The 16,969-nt window shown below is 43.7% G+C and overlaps 1 protein-coding gene across 1 annotated transcript in view; it reads right to left on the reverse strand.

The window, feature by feature from the left end:
* The window catches only part of stx (ubiquitin-like domain-containing protein stuxnet), a 40,251-nt gene extending 23,289 nt beyond the window's left edge, over positions 1–16,962 (reverse strand). The window contains exon 1 of the mRNA XM_002055365.4: positions 15,260–16,962. Within this exon, the coding sequence (XP_002055401.3) occupies positions 15,260–15,783 (524 nt within the window). The 5' untranslated portion in view covers positions 15,784–16,962. The remainder of the gene's footprint in view (positions 1–15,259) is intronic.
* Between the last annotated feature and the right edge of the window lie 7 nt (positions 16,963–16,969).

Raw genomic sequence — 16,969 nt, forward strand, 5'->3', positions numbered from 1 at the left:
TTAAACGCTGTTGACACTTTTCTGTTTAATTAAAAAAAATGTTATTGTAATTTTTGGCAGTGCATTGTGCAGGTGTTAAATACAACAACAACAGCAACAATTGCGCTTTGTTTCTTGATATTTGTGACTTACGAAACGAACTAAACAAAAGCAACAAGAATAGGAACAACAGCAAACAAATGCGACAATACGTTAAATCCGTCGTGAATCATTAACAATATGTATGCATGTATCTTGTGCCAAAAGCAAAAACTTTTGCATTATATCCCTTATTCCATCTAAACTATTCACAGAATATGGCGACAATATGCTATTGTTATCACAGCTATTATATACATTTTGGAACTAGTTCATTTTTGTTAAATTGTGAAACTTGGCAACGTTGCTAGAAATAGAGACTTATTATTCGATGTGCAATCCATTCATGCGTTCAACTCACATCTATATCTACATAGATTTGTTTTGTCAAATGCAAATGCAAAAATCACCTTAAAATATTGTTGTTTTTTTTTACATTATTTACACAAACAATTTGGAGGCCACTTTCATTTCGATTCATTACATGAGCCGGACGACGCCGGGTAATTTCCTCTTCAAATACGCCATATCTTTTTTCCCCCAAACAACTAGGGTGTAGGAATTAAAACAAAGTACAGTCGCTGCGTGCTTAAAAATTAGGTTCATACGTAATTAAGGCAAATACATACAAAAATCTATCTTTTTATCTAGGCAAATGCAAGTACATACATATACGAAGGTACATACCATATGTGCATGTGTATGTGCATGTGTATGTGTGTGTGTGTGTGTGTTAATAATGGCCATGCCTTTGTTTTGGCTAGCAACGAGAAGCAGCCATAACAAATCAATTAGAAATCGAATCAGTTGAAAAGCTTCTATCTAATATGTGTTATAGAAGATAATTCAGAAATAAGTATTAGGCACAAAGATTTAACATCAAGCTTAAAGCTCTCAGCTCTCTCAGTATCGATCTGCGTATGTGTGTGTGTGTGTGTGTGTTGTATATAAATTGCGGCATTTTTAGGGCCTGGCCACAGCTCAAGTGCGAGCGGGAGGAGTCGAGAGCGTATAGGGAGAAGCGGCGGGCAGCAACAAAAGGCAAACTAAAACTGCAGCAGCGAAGCGTCACAGCATAAATTACTTAACTTTATGCTTGCGCCAGACGGTGATAGGGAGGCAAAGAGCGCGTGCGGCACGCAGACAACACGCCAGCACACACACATACATGCAAAGGAAAAGCGTCGCCGTCAACTGCGCCGTCGCCGTCGCAGTCGCAGTCGCAGTCGCCTTGATTGCATCAGTTGACAGCAGCAGCAGCAGCAGCAGCGTGCTTGCTGGTTATGTTGCGGCGAAGGCGAAACGAGAAAGACAGAAAGAGAGAGAGAGAGAAAGAGAGCGAATGTTGCGGCGAATTGCTATTGCTGTCAATGCGGTAACCCAGGCAACAACAACAGCGAACGAATAAACGAACGAACGAACGAACATTAAATGACTGCATGCATGATTGATGAATTGATAAGATTTTGTTGGTTACCGTTGCCGTTGCTGCTGCCGCTGCCGCCGTTGCTGTTGCTGCTGCTGTTGGACACGAAAAAGCGAAGCGTATTTGGGTCAGCAGCAAGAGGCGTGGCAGTCGCTGCAAACATTGCACGCACACGCCACAAACCGACACACACACACACACACACACACAGACACAGGCAGACAAACACATTGAAATGAACCGCATTAATTTTCATTCATTGCTGCTTACGTAAATTGCTAGCGGCAACATGCGGCATGTTGCACAATATATACATGTACATCTATCTAGCCGGCAACATGTTTATAGATAAGCGCTTGGGAGAGAAAGAGAGAGAGAGAGAGAGAGAGGGAGAGCGTCACGCTACGTAGCATAACGTAACGGCGAAAGAAAGCTGTGACTGCCTCGACATAGCAACAATAATCACACTCACACACACATACATATATACATATATATGTACATACACAAGCAACATATTCACAGCAGGTGCCAAAACTCACCACACATGAGAGTCAAACAGCATGGCGACCATGGCAGCCGCAGTCTCAGCAGCAGCAGCAGCAGCAGCATTGAGAGTAGACGCCGCAGACTTAAAGTTACTTAAGCTTTAAAGAGTTTTAAGGCAGCATACATATAAAATAAGAGGCGTTTGCATTGGTATTGGCGTTTGAGAGGCGTGGCGGCTGGCGAGTGTCTGTGTGCGCGTCGCTTTTGTCTGCGGGGGTGTCTGCGTTAGCGTCGCGTCGCTGCTTTTACGCAATAGGCAGACGCTGTCGACGCTGACGTCTGACGAACGAAGGCCAAACGAGGCTCGTGGCCAGGCCCTGGCGTATACGCCCAGACAGTGAGACAGATGCGAACAGCACCCAAACCCCCCCCTCCAACTCCTCACCACACCCAAAACAAATTGAAAATGTGCAAACGTTTTTCTCCACCAGTCACCAGTTGCTCTACAACTGTTAACAGTCAGCTAGTCTGCTGCGCCGTTAAGGCTCTCAAACTGTGCACAGCACATGGGCCTGGCGTACATATATATATATATCTATATATGTGTGTGTATTTAAGGTTATGTTTGCCTTTTCATGTGATCAATGCTCTCTTGCTCTCTCTCTCTCTCTCTCTCTCTCTCTCTCTCACTCCGTGGCTTTATACATTGTTTCTCTGTTGTGGGTTTATTTGATAAGCTGCTTAAAATGCAGCATTTAACATTTCTCCAGCTATGTAATTTCAAAATCAACCCAAACGGCAACAACACAACATCAAATTCCACCACCTTGCAGACACACAGATACACAGATACACACGCACACACACACACACACACACACACACAGCTAGCAGAGAGAGAGGGAAAGACGTAAATTATGATGTTTATTGTGCTGCGCCCTGCTTAGGCCTGGCCACAACAACAGGACAAGGACTCGTGAGTCAGTGCATAAGACGGATATAAGCAATTGAAGCGTAAAAGAAGAAGAAAATCTCAACACATACACACACACACACACACACACACGGACACTCACTTGAGCATTTGGGAAAATGATGCTGCCAAGTGAGAAATTCCACCACCAGCAGCCAAGCAACACACAAAGGAAGCAACCACCAAAGGCCTGCCCCGTGTTGCCATCTTGTCATGTGGGTCGATGCCGGCTGCTCCGATTCAGCTCCGCTCGACTCGACTCGACTCGATTCGGCTTGGCTTGGCTTGGCTTGGCTGGCGTCACCGGGAAACCGGAAAAGTAGCGCAGCGCAAAAATCAAAAAAAAAAAAAAAACAACTCCACTGACGTCCAAATGTCTGGAGCTGATGTTTAGTCGTTAAGAGGGGCATTTCGTGGTGTAGGTTTAGGTGGAGCAAAGAGAGGGCTGAAAGGTGGAACGAGGAGAAGGGTGAAGGGTGGAGGGTTACGATACCAAAGTCTGGCCAGAATGGGGACCAACTGTTAAAAAGGAAAGGCAACTGTACAAGGGCTTTGCCCGTCCAAAATGAACACGCGTCAACTGAGGGGGTTAAGGCATTGCCAAGGGTTAAGGCAAGATAGCTAAGAGTTTTAAAGATTCACAAGTTTCAGGCGCATCTTCAAATCGTTTTCTTCAAATAAATCAAAGTTGAATGTTTCAAGTCTTTCATTTGGCAAAAACACAATTTATCGAAGTTTCCAAGTCGGGAGGATCAGCTTAATCGATATATTTGAGCACAGTTTATCGATAATCGATAATCGACCAGAAAGAAACATCATATTATTTCAAATCAAAGTATTTAAGCTGCAAATATTATCGAGCAGACATGTTGAAGGAAGAGCTAAACGCACAACTGTAGCACCCACGGCTCCACAAATAAGGCCTATGCTTATCGATAAATATCGATACTCTTACGATAGTTTATAGAAAGCCAATGCATCAACTATTTGCAAACCGCTCCAACGTTCCGTTTTATCCACGCACCAAATGTGACCAAAGATTTTATGATCGATAATAATCGGTATCCCAACGATAACTTGTAATAATCGATATACAAACGATAACTTGTAGAAGCCTAGGCCAGTCAGTTGAATGCATCAGTTTGAAGAATTGTTGTCTTGTTGAAAAACAATCCTAAAAAATTTGTACCAAAAACAAGTTAGGCATTGGCATTCATCCAACCAACTAACTAGCCCTGCTCCCAAGCTCCCCCCCAACTTCCCCTCGACTCTGTAGCCTCCCCCTTGGCAGTTTTTGTTTTATTCGTGTAGAACTCTGCGTGTTTTGCCGTCACGCGTTTTGCGATTGCATAATGGAAATTTGGTATTCGATTTGTTGTTGTTGTTGTTTCTGCTCGTTCAGGTTCGATTCGACAGCACAGCACAGCGAACCACCCACCTCCCGCCCCCATTCGCCTACCCATCAATTCGCAATCAGTATAAAATGTACACGGAAGTGTCAAGCGCATAGTTAAAATTTGTTTTCTAATCTGGTTTTTTACTTCTTTTTTCTTTTTTCGATATCGCGCTCGCGAACAAAGACAGAAATCTGGTTTGATTTTGCGAGCTAATTGAATTGTATTGTTTTTTGTTGTTTCTTTTTCTTTTCTTTTTTTTTTTTTTTTTGTGTGTTATTTGTTTTCACTTTTATGTTTAAGTTTGTGTTTTCATTTTGTAGTCACACACTTAAATTCGCTGCTTGTTTATCACCAAAGGCACGCGTAAGGCAGCAAAAATTTCCGATTAGACAAAAAGCATGTGAAAATGCCAGGAGAAGAAGAAAGAGAAAAGCCAGCTCACGGGTAGCCGAAGTTTAAATACTCTTGTCGCCCACTTGTAATTTCTTTATCAGAATTTTAACACTCATTTTAATTGACTGACAACACAGATACTGATTTTAAACAAAATAAGAAAAAAGAGTTAGATGGATTTTTTTTTTGTTTTTCTTTTGAAAAGAAAAAGAACGACTGTGACATAAGCTAGCCATGGAAATGCCAACAAAGAGCTTGGTTTGTTTGGGAAGAGATTTTAAATTGAAGAAAAAAGAAGAAGAAAACATATGGTTACTAAATGCATTCAAATAGACCCTACGTTCTGGGCGAGGGTAATCGAGATACACAAAAAGCTATTTAAATTGTTTGCCAAAGATTTGATGAAATGTGCCAGGCTCTTGTCGATTCTCATCTACAGATACAGCTAAAGATACAGATACAGCTAAAGATACAGATACAGATACAGCTTAAGATACAGACACAGCTAAAGATACAGATACGACTAAAGATACAGATACATCCAAAGATACAGATACAGCTAAAGATACAGATACAGACACAGACACAGATACAGCTAAAGATACAGATACGACTAAAGATACAGATACAGCTAAAGATACAGATACGACTAAAGATACAGATACATCCAAAGATACAGATACAGCTAAAGATATGGATACAGATACAGCTATAGATATGGATATAGCTAGAGATACAGATACAGCTAAAGATACAGATACAGCTAAAGATACATGCACAGATACAGCTGCTTGAATGCAAATATTTTGCACATATTTCACACGAACGGACCTCATGATATACGCTCTATTGATAGATACATAGATACACGTTCACATTAGCCTATAGATACTTGGCAGAAACTTTTAGCTGTGCAACAGATGCCCAGTTCTAAGATGTGTAGATACATGGATACAATATCAATAGATACACACGCACACATTGCCACGCATCAGATTTTCGTTTTGGGCGTCTGTGTACAATTATGGCCGGGCAGCATCTATTAGATACTTTTTATAGATACATACACACACACAGCCCCAGGTTGGAGTAGCTTGCGATGACATTAATTAATAATATATTCCACTATACCTTGCCCATAGATACACACCCAATTGGGCTGTAGATACGAATCGTGCATCCCACCTGCCAGCTAACCGGCAACCCCCAGGGGCGAAAAGCTGCCTTAAGGTGGGCTAATCCCAACCTTGATTACCGCACACAGGAAAACCCACTAATAAAAAATACCACTAAAGCTGATGCAACCGCCTCCCTCTAACCAGTTCCCGCTCCAGCCGCTGCCGAGGATATCTGGGAGAGCTGTGTGTGCAGCGCAAGTGGAGAGCAAGTTTCATGGTTTCTAGTCTCAGTCTCAATAACTGATGCGAGAGCCTAAAATGCTTTGGGTTTTCATCACGGCTCGACCGAGGGTTGTTGTTGTTGTTGTTGGTGTTGCTGCTGGGGCTGTGTAAGCTTTTAGCTGGGGTTGCTCCGCAGCAGCAGCAGCAGCAGCCATAACAACGACAACAACCACCCGCAGTTGCTCTTCTTGAATGACTTTCATTAATTTCCGGCTCAAAAAGCTGCAGAGTCGCCGCTGGCACTAGCTTTAGCCATATGGTCAACTTTTTTGAGTTCTTGTTGCCAACCACTGAAGTCATAAGTATGTGTGTGTGTGTGTGTGTGTGTGTGTTGTTGTTGTTGTTGTTGTTGTTGTTGTGTGCGTCTGCGTTTTTGAGGCGTGGGATTGACTAGCTGAGGGGGATGGCCAGAAGCAATTGTCCAGCCATGTACCTGGCCAGCCAGCCAGAAGAAAACGGGGAATATGGAAAGCAACCACCGTGCAAAAGCTCTCAAAAGGGTTGCATAGAAAATCGATGAGCGAGCAGGCTGCGAGGCAAACGGGTGGGCGGGCAGAAGCTAGGCTGTTTTTTCTTCGTGTGAAAAACAGCTGAAAAAACAGCAGCCAGAGCCGGAGTGTGTGCATGTTCTTGTGTGTGTGTGTGTGTGTGTGTGTGTGTGTGAGTGTGTGTGTGTGTGTGTGTGTAGAGAGCAGCGCAATGCTAGCATATCCCCGCGCCCGCCACCCAGCGACTGGCTAGCATCCACAACAAAGACAAATTAAACAAAGAAATCAACGGGCTGAGGGCAACGAGCAAAAACAATAATAACAGCAGCAGCAGAAGCAGCCGCAGCGCAGCAGCAGAAGCAGCAGCAACAAACAACAATGAGAAATCACAGAAAGCAACTAAAAATAGCAAACACCTCCGACACCGCCTACACGCCCCCGCCCCACGGCAACCACCCACCCCGTGCAATCGCAGCAGAGCAAGGCGTCCGACCACCTAACAACGAAAATAAAAACAAAAGAAAACAGCAGCAACAGCGAATGCTTCTAATTTCGAGCTATTGATTCAGCGACGTTGGCAGCGACGCCGCCATAATCAACGAATTGACAGCGACAGCAACGACAGCAGCGCAGCAGCCACCGGAAGGCGTTTCGCAAAAGGGCAAACATTGAAATGCAAATAGACAACAACAACAGCAGCGACGTCGCAGCTCGGCAGCTTATGTGTGCGCGCGCACACATACACACACACTCAAACAGACACTGAAAGCACCAGAGCAGCGCCACCAGCACAAACGCGTCATAGAGAGAGAGAGAGAGAGAGAGCGCGCAAGAGAGTGACGCTCTTTTTTTTTTCTCTCACACAAACAACAAACACACAATTGCCGGCCGGCCCCTGACGAGATCACAGTGGGCGCCATAGGCAGCAGCAGGGCATGGCAAAAGGCAAAAGCGCAGAGAGAACAAGAGTCAGCGCTGCGTTGCGCTGAGCTGAACTGCGCTGCGCTGCCCAGCTTTGCTCTGCTGCTCTGGATGACGTTATTGATGCCGTAAGTTTTTGCATTGAAAGTAAATGAAACGAAGGCGGCGTTCGGCGTTGGCGTCGACAGCAGTAACAAAGCTTGCAGCGCAGCTCACTTAATTTAGCAGCAGGCCGAAAGAAGGAACACAAAAAAAAAAACAATTAAAAATGCTGCAGTCGACAGAGCAGCACAGGCAGATACCCTGTAACGCTTGTTATCTTTAACATAACAGACAAGTACACAAAATGTGAAAAGACGCAGACGAAGAGACAGAGAGAGAAGAGACAAGGCATTGGGCAAACACATAATACCCATTTACCCAGTTTTATAGCTATAGGGTATAGAACACATAATTTCTTTAGTTTTAATGGCAACGAACAAAAAAGAAAAAAGGAAAACTAAACTGAATGAAAACAACAAATTTGCCTGAAATATCGCAACAGAATCAGTAAACAGCAATTGGAAATTCGAATTTCTTTTGCGACTACTCGCACGAGTCTAAAAATATACTCACACCCACCCACATGCTTCCAAATACGGGCAATTGCTAAGCGAACGCCCACGTTTCAGTGTTGGACAATTCAAAAGAAGGAAATATAATAAGTGTAGTAAATGTATGTAAATGTTTTGAATGCAATTGTCAACTGAAATGAATGAATGTATGAATGAATGAGTGAGCATGTGAGTAAATTGAGTGGCTCTCGAGTGTATTATGTACATATATATGTGTGTGGGTGTGTGTGTCTGTGTGTGTGTGTGTGTGTGTTGTTTGTTGCTGTCATATTTCATTGATCTTGTGTTGGAACATGATTCCAATTCAAATTCATTTCAGTCTATTCCAGTTCTATTCAAAGATACTTTTAATTTTTTGATCACTTTCGCAATGCGCTCTCTCTCTCTCCCTCGCTCACTCGCATTGCACTGCTCGGTTGCACTGCTTGCTTTTTTACTTTTTAACTGTTTGTTTTTATTGCCACAAAGTCAAAATGAAAAATGAAATAAAATGAAAGAAAAACAAACAAAAATATGTAAGAGCTAAAAATTTGTGCATGTTCAACTTGCTTCATATTTTAATTATCAACAGTTGCTGTAAACATTGCAAATATTTGTGCATGTGCCAGTGACAGAGAGAGAGAGAGAGAGAGAGAGAGAGAGAGAGGGAGGGAGGGAGACAGCGTGGGATCAACAGCTTAACAGCTGCGGTGCATTGACACCTCCCCAAATACAACCACCGCATGCAAAAGTGCCCCGAGGAGGCGAAGAAGAAGAAGACGAAGACGAAGAAGAAGCAGACACCGCATGCTCTATATATTGATATGCATCTTTATATAAATAGATAATGGTCGATATTTGTGTCTGGGTGTTGGCCATTTGGCATAATTAACGCCAAATAAATGCACAAACGTATCTGCTAGATGCAAAGATACACACACACACACACACACACACACACACACACTCGCAGTCTGGCGAAAACACGCAAACGTGCCTTTTAACATTCGATTTGCAGCTATATATAAGCCCATTTATTTGTGTATCTTTAAGATACACCAGACAAAGAGCAAATGTATACACATGTAGGCATTAGTTGTAGATACACACACACACACACACACACGCACACACACAGCCAGACATACGTAACGAAATAAGAACGTAAATCTTATCCGCAACAAATGCAAAACTTTGGCTATTTTTGGCCAAATTGTTTGGCTCTATACGATAACCTGGCTATTTTTGGCTAAATTTTTGGCTCTATGCCGCGCACGTTTTCTTTTTTCTTTTAGCGGGAATGCAATCAAAGCCTGGCTAAGGACGTGTACTTAAGCCAAATATGACGACAAAATGGCAGCCAAAGGGCACAAGGGAAGGGAAGGGAATAGAGGGGGAGAGGGGGGCGGGGGCATAGCTGAATCAAACAAAATCTGGCTATGGTAAGAGGGGGAAGTTGGGGCGGGCGCAGGTAGACCTACGAAGGCACAGGTTGCTGCTGTGAGTTATATTGCTTTTGTGCAGTTTCTCTCCCTCTCTCTCTCTCTCTCTCTCTCGCTCGCTCGCCTTTCGTCTATCTCTCTATGGTGTAGTCAAACTTTCCCAGCTGCAGCTAAACGAGTTTCTCTCGCACACTATCCATTCTTTCCATTCATCCATTCCTCTTTATAACTAACGCCGCTCTCTCTCGCTCTCTCTCTCTCTCTCTCTTACTCTCACACACTCCCTGTCTGTCAATCGCCGCGTGTTGTACAAGAAGCAAAGCCAGCGACAGCGCAGCGCACAAAGGGCAGCATATTGAGAAGCCGCTGTTAACGTTGACGGCGGCAGCGACGGCGACGGCAACGTCAGCAGCGCGTCTTGTGTAACCTGATCTTCACACACACACACACACACACACACAGAGGCAGGCAGAATAAGAGACAGAGACAGAGACAGCAAGACATAACAATAAGCCAGAACAAAGCGCTGTCCAATATTTCAAACAAGATCTCAGTCAACAGCAGCCCAAGGGGCCTTGGGGGAAGGGGGTTGGGGGAAGGCATGCCCTAATCAACAACAGCAACAACTAAAAATTGCGCAGCAAAAACAACAAATCACGTCAAATGCTTTGTTTTCAGTGTTTTTCTTTTTTTTTTTCATTCCATTGTATATACACACATTTTGCCTACCTAACCTTAAATGTAATTAAAGTAAGTTCTTTACGATATACGGTATACGGTATACGATATACGATATACATATGTATGCATATATAAATAACTAGTAATTAAAAAAGAAACGTATATTCGCGAGTTGTTTTAGTTGCTTAATTGTCTTTTTTTTTTAGAATTTTATATGTTTCTATGTTACATCATCAAATATTTACATATACATATTATTTATTTAATTTCATTGGGTTGTAACAAAAGGAAGGGTATTTAAGTTTTCGGCACAGGCTAAATTGAAATATTACATATGTTTGCCTGTGTGTATATATATATATATATATATATATATATATATATATGTGTGTGTGTGTGCATAGTATAATTTACAAGGTCTAACTGTGAGTTGAGAGCAACAGAGTGAGAGAGAGAGAGAGAGAGAGCAACAAAAAAAAACTATCACTGCACGCTTCAAAAGACAGACGTAAATTAGATGGACAGAAGCTAGATGAAGAGGAGGAAGCGGAAGAGAAGAGTGAGCGAAAGGCCAGAGTCCCAGGGCCCAAGCAACGTGACAAGCCCCAAAAACAAAAACAATAAACCAAAACTAAAACGCGCCAAACTCAACACGCTGCCAGAGAGAAACTCAACACACGCGGGCAAAGCAAAGCAAGCAAAGCAAGAAAGTCAACATTGTAAACTGGAACTCAACATGCAAACAAAAAAAATACAAATAACAAAAAAAAAAAAACGCTGCGACGCTTAGTAGATGACGTTGGCGTTTGTGCTGCGTCGATGTTGCTGCGGACGTCGCTTTTGCTGCTGCCGTCGGCGTGTTGACCGTGACGCCGACATTTTGTTCTTCTCGTTTTAAATAGAAACAGAAATATAAATAACAAAAACAACAAATTCAATTAACACAAAACTGTTGACAAACTGAGATGAAGGGAAGCGAAAGCACAATAAATAAAACTGTACAGTGTTGTGCCGCCTTCTCCTCCCACTGCTGCCTATGCTCTCACTTTTTCGCTCTCGCTCTGGCTCTCGCGTCCGCGCGCTCTCTTGCATTCAGAACAAACACGCTGCCTGTGACAACATGTGGCTAAGCTTTAGCTTATGTCATAGACGTCGCTGTCTACGCCAGCGCCGGCGTCGCTGCTGACGCTGCGCACGACGACAGCAAAGCACCTTGACAAAGGGGCGGCGGTCGCGGCGCTGTCAACATAGCTGATATGCGCAATAACCTGGAGAATACGCACACGCACACACGCACACACACACACAGCGCACGTGCATGTGTATATGTTAAATTATTACATAGCCAAATAACTAGAACTAATATAACAGAACAGTTAACAGTTAGTTAACGGGGGACTGCGCCAATTCCAATTGGAAGGCAGCATAGGGGTATTCTGGCTACAAGCATCAAATTTAATTAATGCGACAAAGCGCGACAAATATCTATTGCATACAAATTTAGCAAAAGAGTAGACGCACAAATATGTGTGTACATATGTATGTATGTATATTCATATTCACCAAATGCGAAGAATCCACTCCAACAAGTGGAAATGGGTGGCGAATTTGAACGCCTTTGCTACGCCTTGTTCGAATTCGGAATGAGGCTGTGGACTCTCTTCGAATGCGATGTGACTGTAATTATTATTATATCGATTGAAAATGTGCAAAATGAGCGAGAGACTAGAAATTTAGAAAGAAACAAAGACACGTTTTTCGAGCATATCTCGAAGCTTTCAAGAGCTAGACTCTCGTATAGACATTTCCCGAGATGGAATCAACGATTGATATATACGGATATATTCTAGATGACTCCAGATAACTTAGGATAACTTGGGATAACTCCGTATAGCTAAGGATAGCTCTGGATAACTAAGGATAACTCCGGATAACTAAGGATAACTCCTAGCTCCGTGTAGATCGCCCTTGTTTATTTCAAGAGTTCTTGAGATATTGCGTATCTGAGCTAGATTTCCAGTTCGTAAAGGTTTTTACCCGAAAGACGTTTCTGATTCATTTGTTTTTAATAGTCCAAGGGAAAAGCTGTTTGGGACAGCTTAACAAAGGGTTGCATATATCTACATATATATATATATCTTATACATTGTTAAAATAGTTGGGGGTTTCTGTGGTTATGCTGGTTACAGCAGCACCACGAATGCTGCTGTCAATGGATTTGGTGGTGTCTCGCGGTGGTTGCTGCCGTTCCTGTTACTGTTCATTTTACTGCTCCTGCTGCTGCTCCTGCTGCTGGTGGTGGTTGTGACTTTTCCGAGTGCCATCAGAAATATTCATTTATGCAACATTCGAACTGTTTTCTTAGCTTGCGCTTCCAAGCAGCAAAGGGAAAGGGAAATGGGAAATGGGAAATGGGAAATGGGACTGCGCTTGGCTCTGGTGGATGGAACGCGGGAAGCTTTTCCAGCGAAAGGCTGGTGGTGGATCGGGTCTGGCCAGGCTATCAGGCTATCTGGCAATCAGGCGTTATCAGGGCCGCTTGCTGGTTGCCCCAAATGCGCGGGAGGGAGGGGGGGGGGGACACCCCCTGCACCCAGTTGTATCGCTTGGTTTTTTTTTATGGCTTCTGCGGGTTAAGGAACATCTGACATTTCGGTGGTCGTAGAACTTTCAGCAAACAAAGGAGAGCCCGGCTCGGCGCCCTAGGCCACAACTCATCAGCCTCATGGAGAGAGGAGGAAAGGGGGGGGGGGGGCGTTGCGGTGGCTGCGACGTCGCGCGCGGCGATAAGCGCAGCCAGCGACAGCAACAATTTTGATTGCAGCCAAGAACAAAGAGCCAGGAGCAGCGCAGCAGCCGCAGCATCAACGCCTCACAAAAAACCAAGCAAACAAGTAGCAGTGCCCGACTAGCAGATACCCTGCATATCGTGAATGTCAAATGCCAAAGAGTGGAGACTTCTCTCTCGCTCTCGCTCTCTCGCTCTGCATTGCATTTGCTCAAATTTGCTTCTCTTAAGAAGAAGAAATATCTTTTTTTTTGTCACTTTTCAGGCATTCGGACGAAAAGCCAGACTATAAAATGAAAAGTTGTGTATTTTATCGTTATCGATATATTGCCAAAACTAAGAAATTGATCGATTCTAGACTTGTGGCAAGAAAAAAAGAAGTAGAAACCCATCGAGATCGATAATTAATACATATTTGTGTATGTATTTTTCAGGCAACTGCAGCTCTGCAGTTCACAATTACAGGGTATCACAAGAGAAATGCAATCAAATCTACGCATGCCAAAGACATATGTGACTGCGCAGTCGGCGTCAGCTGCGGGCAGCAAAGAGAAAAACGAAAACCAACAACAACTTCGAGTGGAAACAAAAAAGGAGCGTGTTTTTGTTGTTGCAGTGGCAAGCGGCAAAAAGCAGATGCAACAACTGAACAAGCAGCAAAAGCAGAAACCGAAAGAGGCAAAAAAAAAATAACAACCAACCAAATTCTTATCAGTGAACTTTTTTTTTTTTATTTATATTGCATTTTGTGTTTTTGCAGCATGACGCAAAGTGAAAGGCGCAGCCCTGGCGCAGGCAGCAAAAAGGCAACAAAGCAAATGCTGCATTTAAAAATAAGAAATACAAAAAAAAAATACTCAAGTCTTCGCCCTGCACCGAGTACAGTTGTTCAAGCAGTGTTTAAATAAATACAACAAATAATAATAAAAAAAAAAACAATTAAGAGTTCTGGCTGAACATATTAAACGGTATTCACCACATTTAGATTACGTTTTGAGCTGTATTCACCACGTTTAGAGTCCGTTTGTTGGAAACCCTTTAAATGCACATGTTCACTTTTCCCACTGTACAAATGCAGCGCTGTTTACTGTTAACCTGCAGCCGCAGCAGCAGCAGCAGCAGCCGCAGCGCTGCATACGCATACACACAGCGCGTCGACGTCGCGTTGAGAGAGGCAGAGCGAGCGAGCGAGCGAGCGAGGGAGAGAGAGAGGAATGGCTTTGCTTGGTGGCTTGCAAAGGGCCTAAAAAACAAGCCTTATGCGTTTTTTTTTTTATTTTTTTCCTTGTTTCTTTCTTCATTTCTTTTCCTTTTATTTTTTGTTGTTGTTGTTTGCTTGTTTCGCTTCTGGCGAAGCCGGCAAGCGTCGCGGCCGCTGCAATGCAACTAGTTGGAGCGCCGACGTCAGCAGCGCTGCGCGCACTTTGTAATTTTATTTTCGTAATAAAATTGCATGAGAAATGTTCCCTTTTTTCTTTCAATTTGTATATACCCTATACGCACAGGTGACAAGCGGGTATCTTGTTTTGCACTTGGACAAATATTGAAGGGCTTGCTCCTCGCTCTCTCTCTCTCTCTCTCTCTTTCGCTTACTGTTGTGCGACTCGATCTCACTTTCTAACTCTATTTTGCTGTATCGCCTCGGCTTAAGAGTTTAACTTTGTAACAAATGAGAGCAAAACGTGCGCTCTCGTTCTCTCTCTCTCTCTCTCGCTCACACACACACAACGAAGCATAACAAAGGCCGCACAGCGAAGCACACGCACACAAACAAACGTTAACATAAAACGATAATCTCAAGCATTTAGCTAAGCAAAGCTTTCAAATAAATAAAGGAGCACACACATACACTGCCAAAAACGTACATGCATGCATGTTTGTGTGTATGTATGTATGTTTAACCGTAAAAGAGGCAAAACTAACATCACACGAATTTATCGCCTTTAAAGGAGTTTCGTTAAGTTATAACGCTTACAGTAGTGAGAGGAGGGGGGGTGAGAGAGAGCAGAGAGCAGAGAGCAAAAGCTTCTTCGTTAAGAAGATGAAATATGCGATAAAAGAAATCAAATTGAAATAAAACGGCATATTGAACTGTTTTATTCCTACTTTAGCAGAATAAATTTGAAAATCGGCTCAAGCGAGCTTTCACTGTACATGCATATGTTTGTGTATGGTAGTTGCAGTACTCACTTCTCGCGATGCAGCAAACAGATGCGATCCTTGGCCACTTTCAGTTTCTTGGCTATTATCTTCTTCAGGCTCTCGACGCTGATGTGCGGCTCGACGCTGACGCCGAAATTGCCGCCGGTTGTGGTGCTGATATTTAGGTTAATCATCATATTGCTGCCAGTTACCGTTCCCGTTCCCGTTCCAGTTACAGTTCCCGAGACCATTCCAGTAGTGCTGCCAACTGTTGTGGAACTGTTGTGCTTGCTCCCGCTGCTGCTGCTGCTGAGCAGCGCACTTGTTGTGGCCATTGCTGCTGCCATGGCCGCAGCCTGCGAATAACGTTGCCGGCCACTATTGTTGTTGTTGTTGTTGTTGTTGTTGTTGTTGTTGGCGCTGCTGTTGCTGCCGTCGGCGCTGGCAGTATTGTTGTTGTTATTGTTGCTGCCACACCCAGCTCCAGTTGTTGCTGCTGCCTCATTTTGGACATTAGCATCAGTTGCGGCTTTAGCTTTCGCCGTGTTCGTTGTTGTTGATTTATCCATCATTGACAAATTTTCTTTTCTCTTGGCTCACACACCCACGCAACAAAAACAAACAACAAAAAAAAAAACACGCAGCAGCTTCAATTTGTCGAATATCCCAGCGATAACAAACAATTTAAAAATAAAAAAAAAAAAAGGTAGCGAAGAGGAAGAACAACAACAATGCAATGCAAAACTGTGCACAAGAAAAAAAAATGCGTTGAAAATCGCGTAACGCGACTGCGACTGCGACGACGACTGCGGCGTTGGTTCAATCGATTTTGTATACACACCACACCTTATGCGCACACACACACACATGCACAGCTACGCACACGCACAGTCACACGGAGAGATAAAAAGGCACGCACGCACGCACGAAGAGCAAAGAACGTCGACGCTGACAGCGACTGCGCTGCTATTAAATTTTTTGTCTATTGCTGCGCGGCGACTGCGAAGTGTTGCTGCTGCTGCTGCTACCAAACAAGAAGACGGCAGAGTTGACGACGAATTGTGAAGGCGTCGGGCAGGGTGGGGCGGACATACAACGCACAGTTACGTGTGTGCCGAAACAAGCGCAACGAGCCGAACGACGCGTGGTAGGCTTTTCTTTTCTTTGCTTGTCTTTCTTCTTTGCCGTTCGATTGCGAAACCGTTTACAGTTTCACACGCACTGCTTATGCTCCTGCTGTTGCTGCCGCTGCTGCTGCTGCTGCTGCTGCTGCTGACCGTTGCTAACTCTTCTTCCTATACGATCGCTTGTTGGTTAGGTTCGACTGTTGCGCGCTTGTTATGTGCAGATGGGATTTAGTAAATGTTTGATAGAGCAGTCCAGATGTCCAGGTACAACGCATATGGGTCGCTTGTTTTGTTTATGGGTTTGAGCGCGCACACGCGGCAAATGTCTAAGGAATTTGATTTTATTTACAGTTACGACGATTTTGTAACGGCATCGGATGGTTTTTGGCTTGATGTTCCACTGTAAGTGCGTTCGCACATTTGTACTATTACCACACACACACACACTCGTAACAGTGGTCAAAGAATCAAATTGCAAGCGGCGGCGGCGACGACGGTTGAACAAACTTAAAAAAAAAAAAAAGCCCCAACACACACACCAGGCGACAACGCACAGTTACAAGTCTGAATTTCGCGCACCGAGCGTCACACGTCCGCCTCGACCGGCTTTGGTTTTGCTTCTGAATTATCG

The sequence above is a fragment of the Drosophila virilis genome, chromosome X, assembly GCF_030788295.1.
Source record: "Drosophila virilis strain 15010-1051.87 chromosome X, Dvir_AGI_RSII-ME, whole genome shotgun sequence".
Lineage (NCBI taxonomy): Eukaryota > Metazoa > Arthropoda > Insecta > Diptera > Drosophilidae > Drosophila > Drosophila virilis.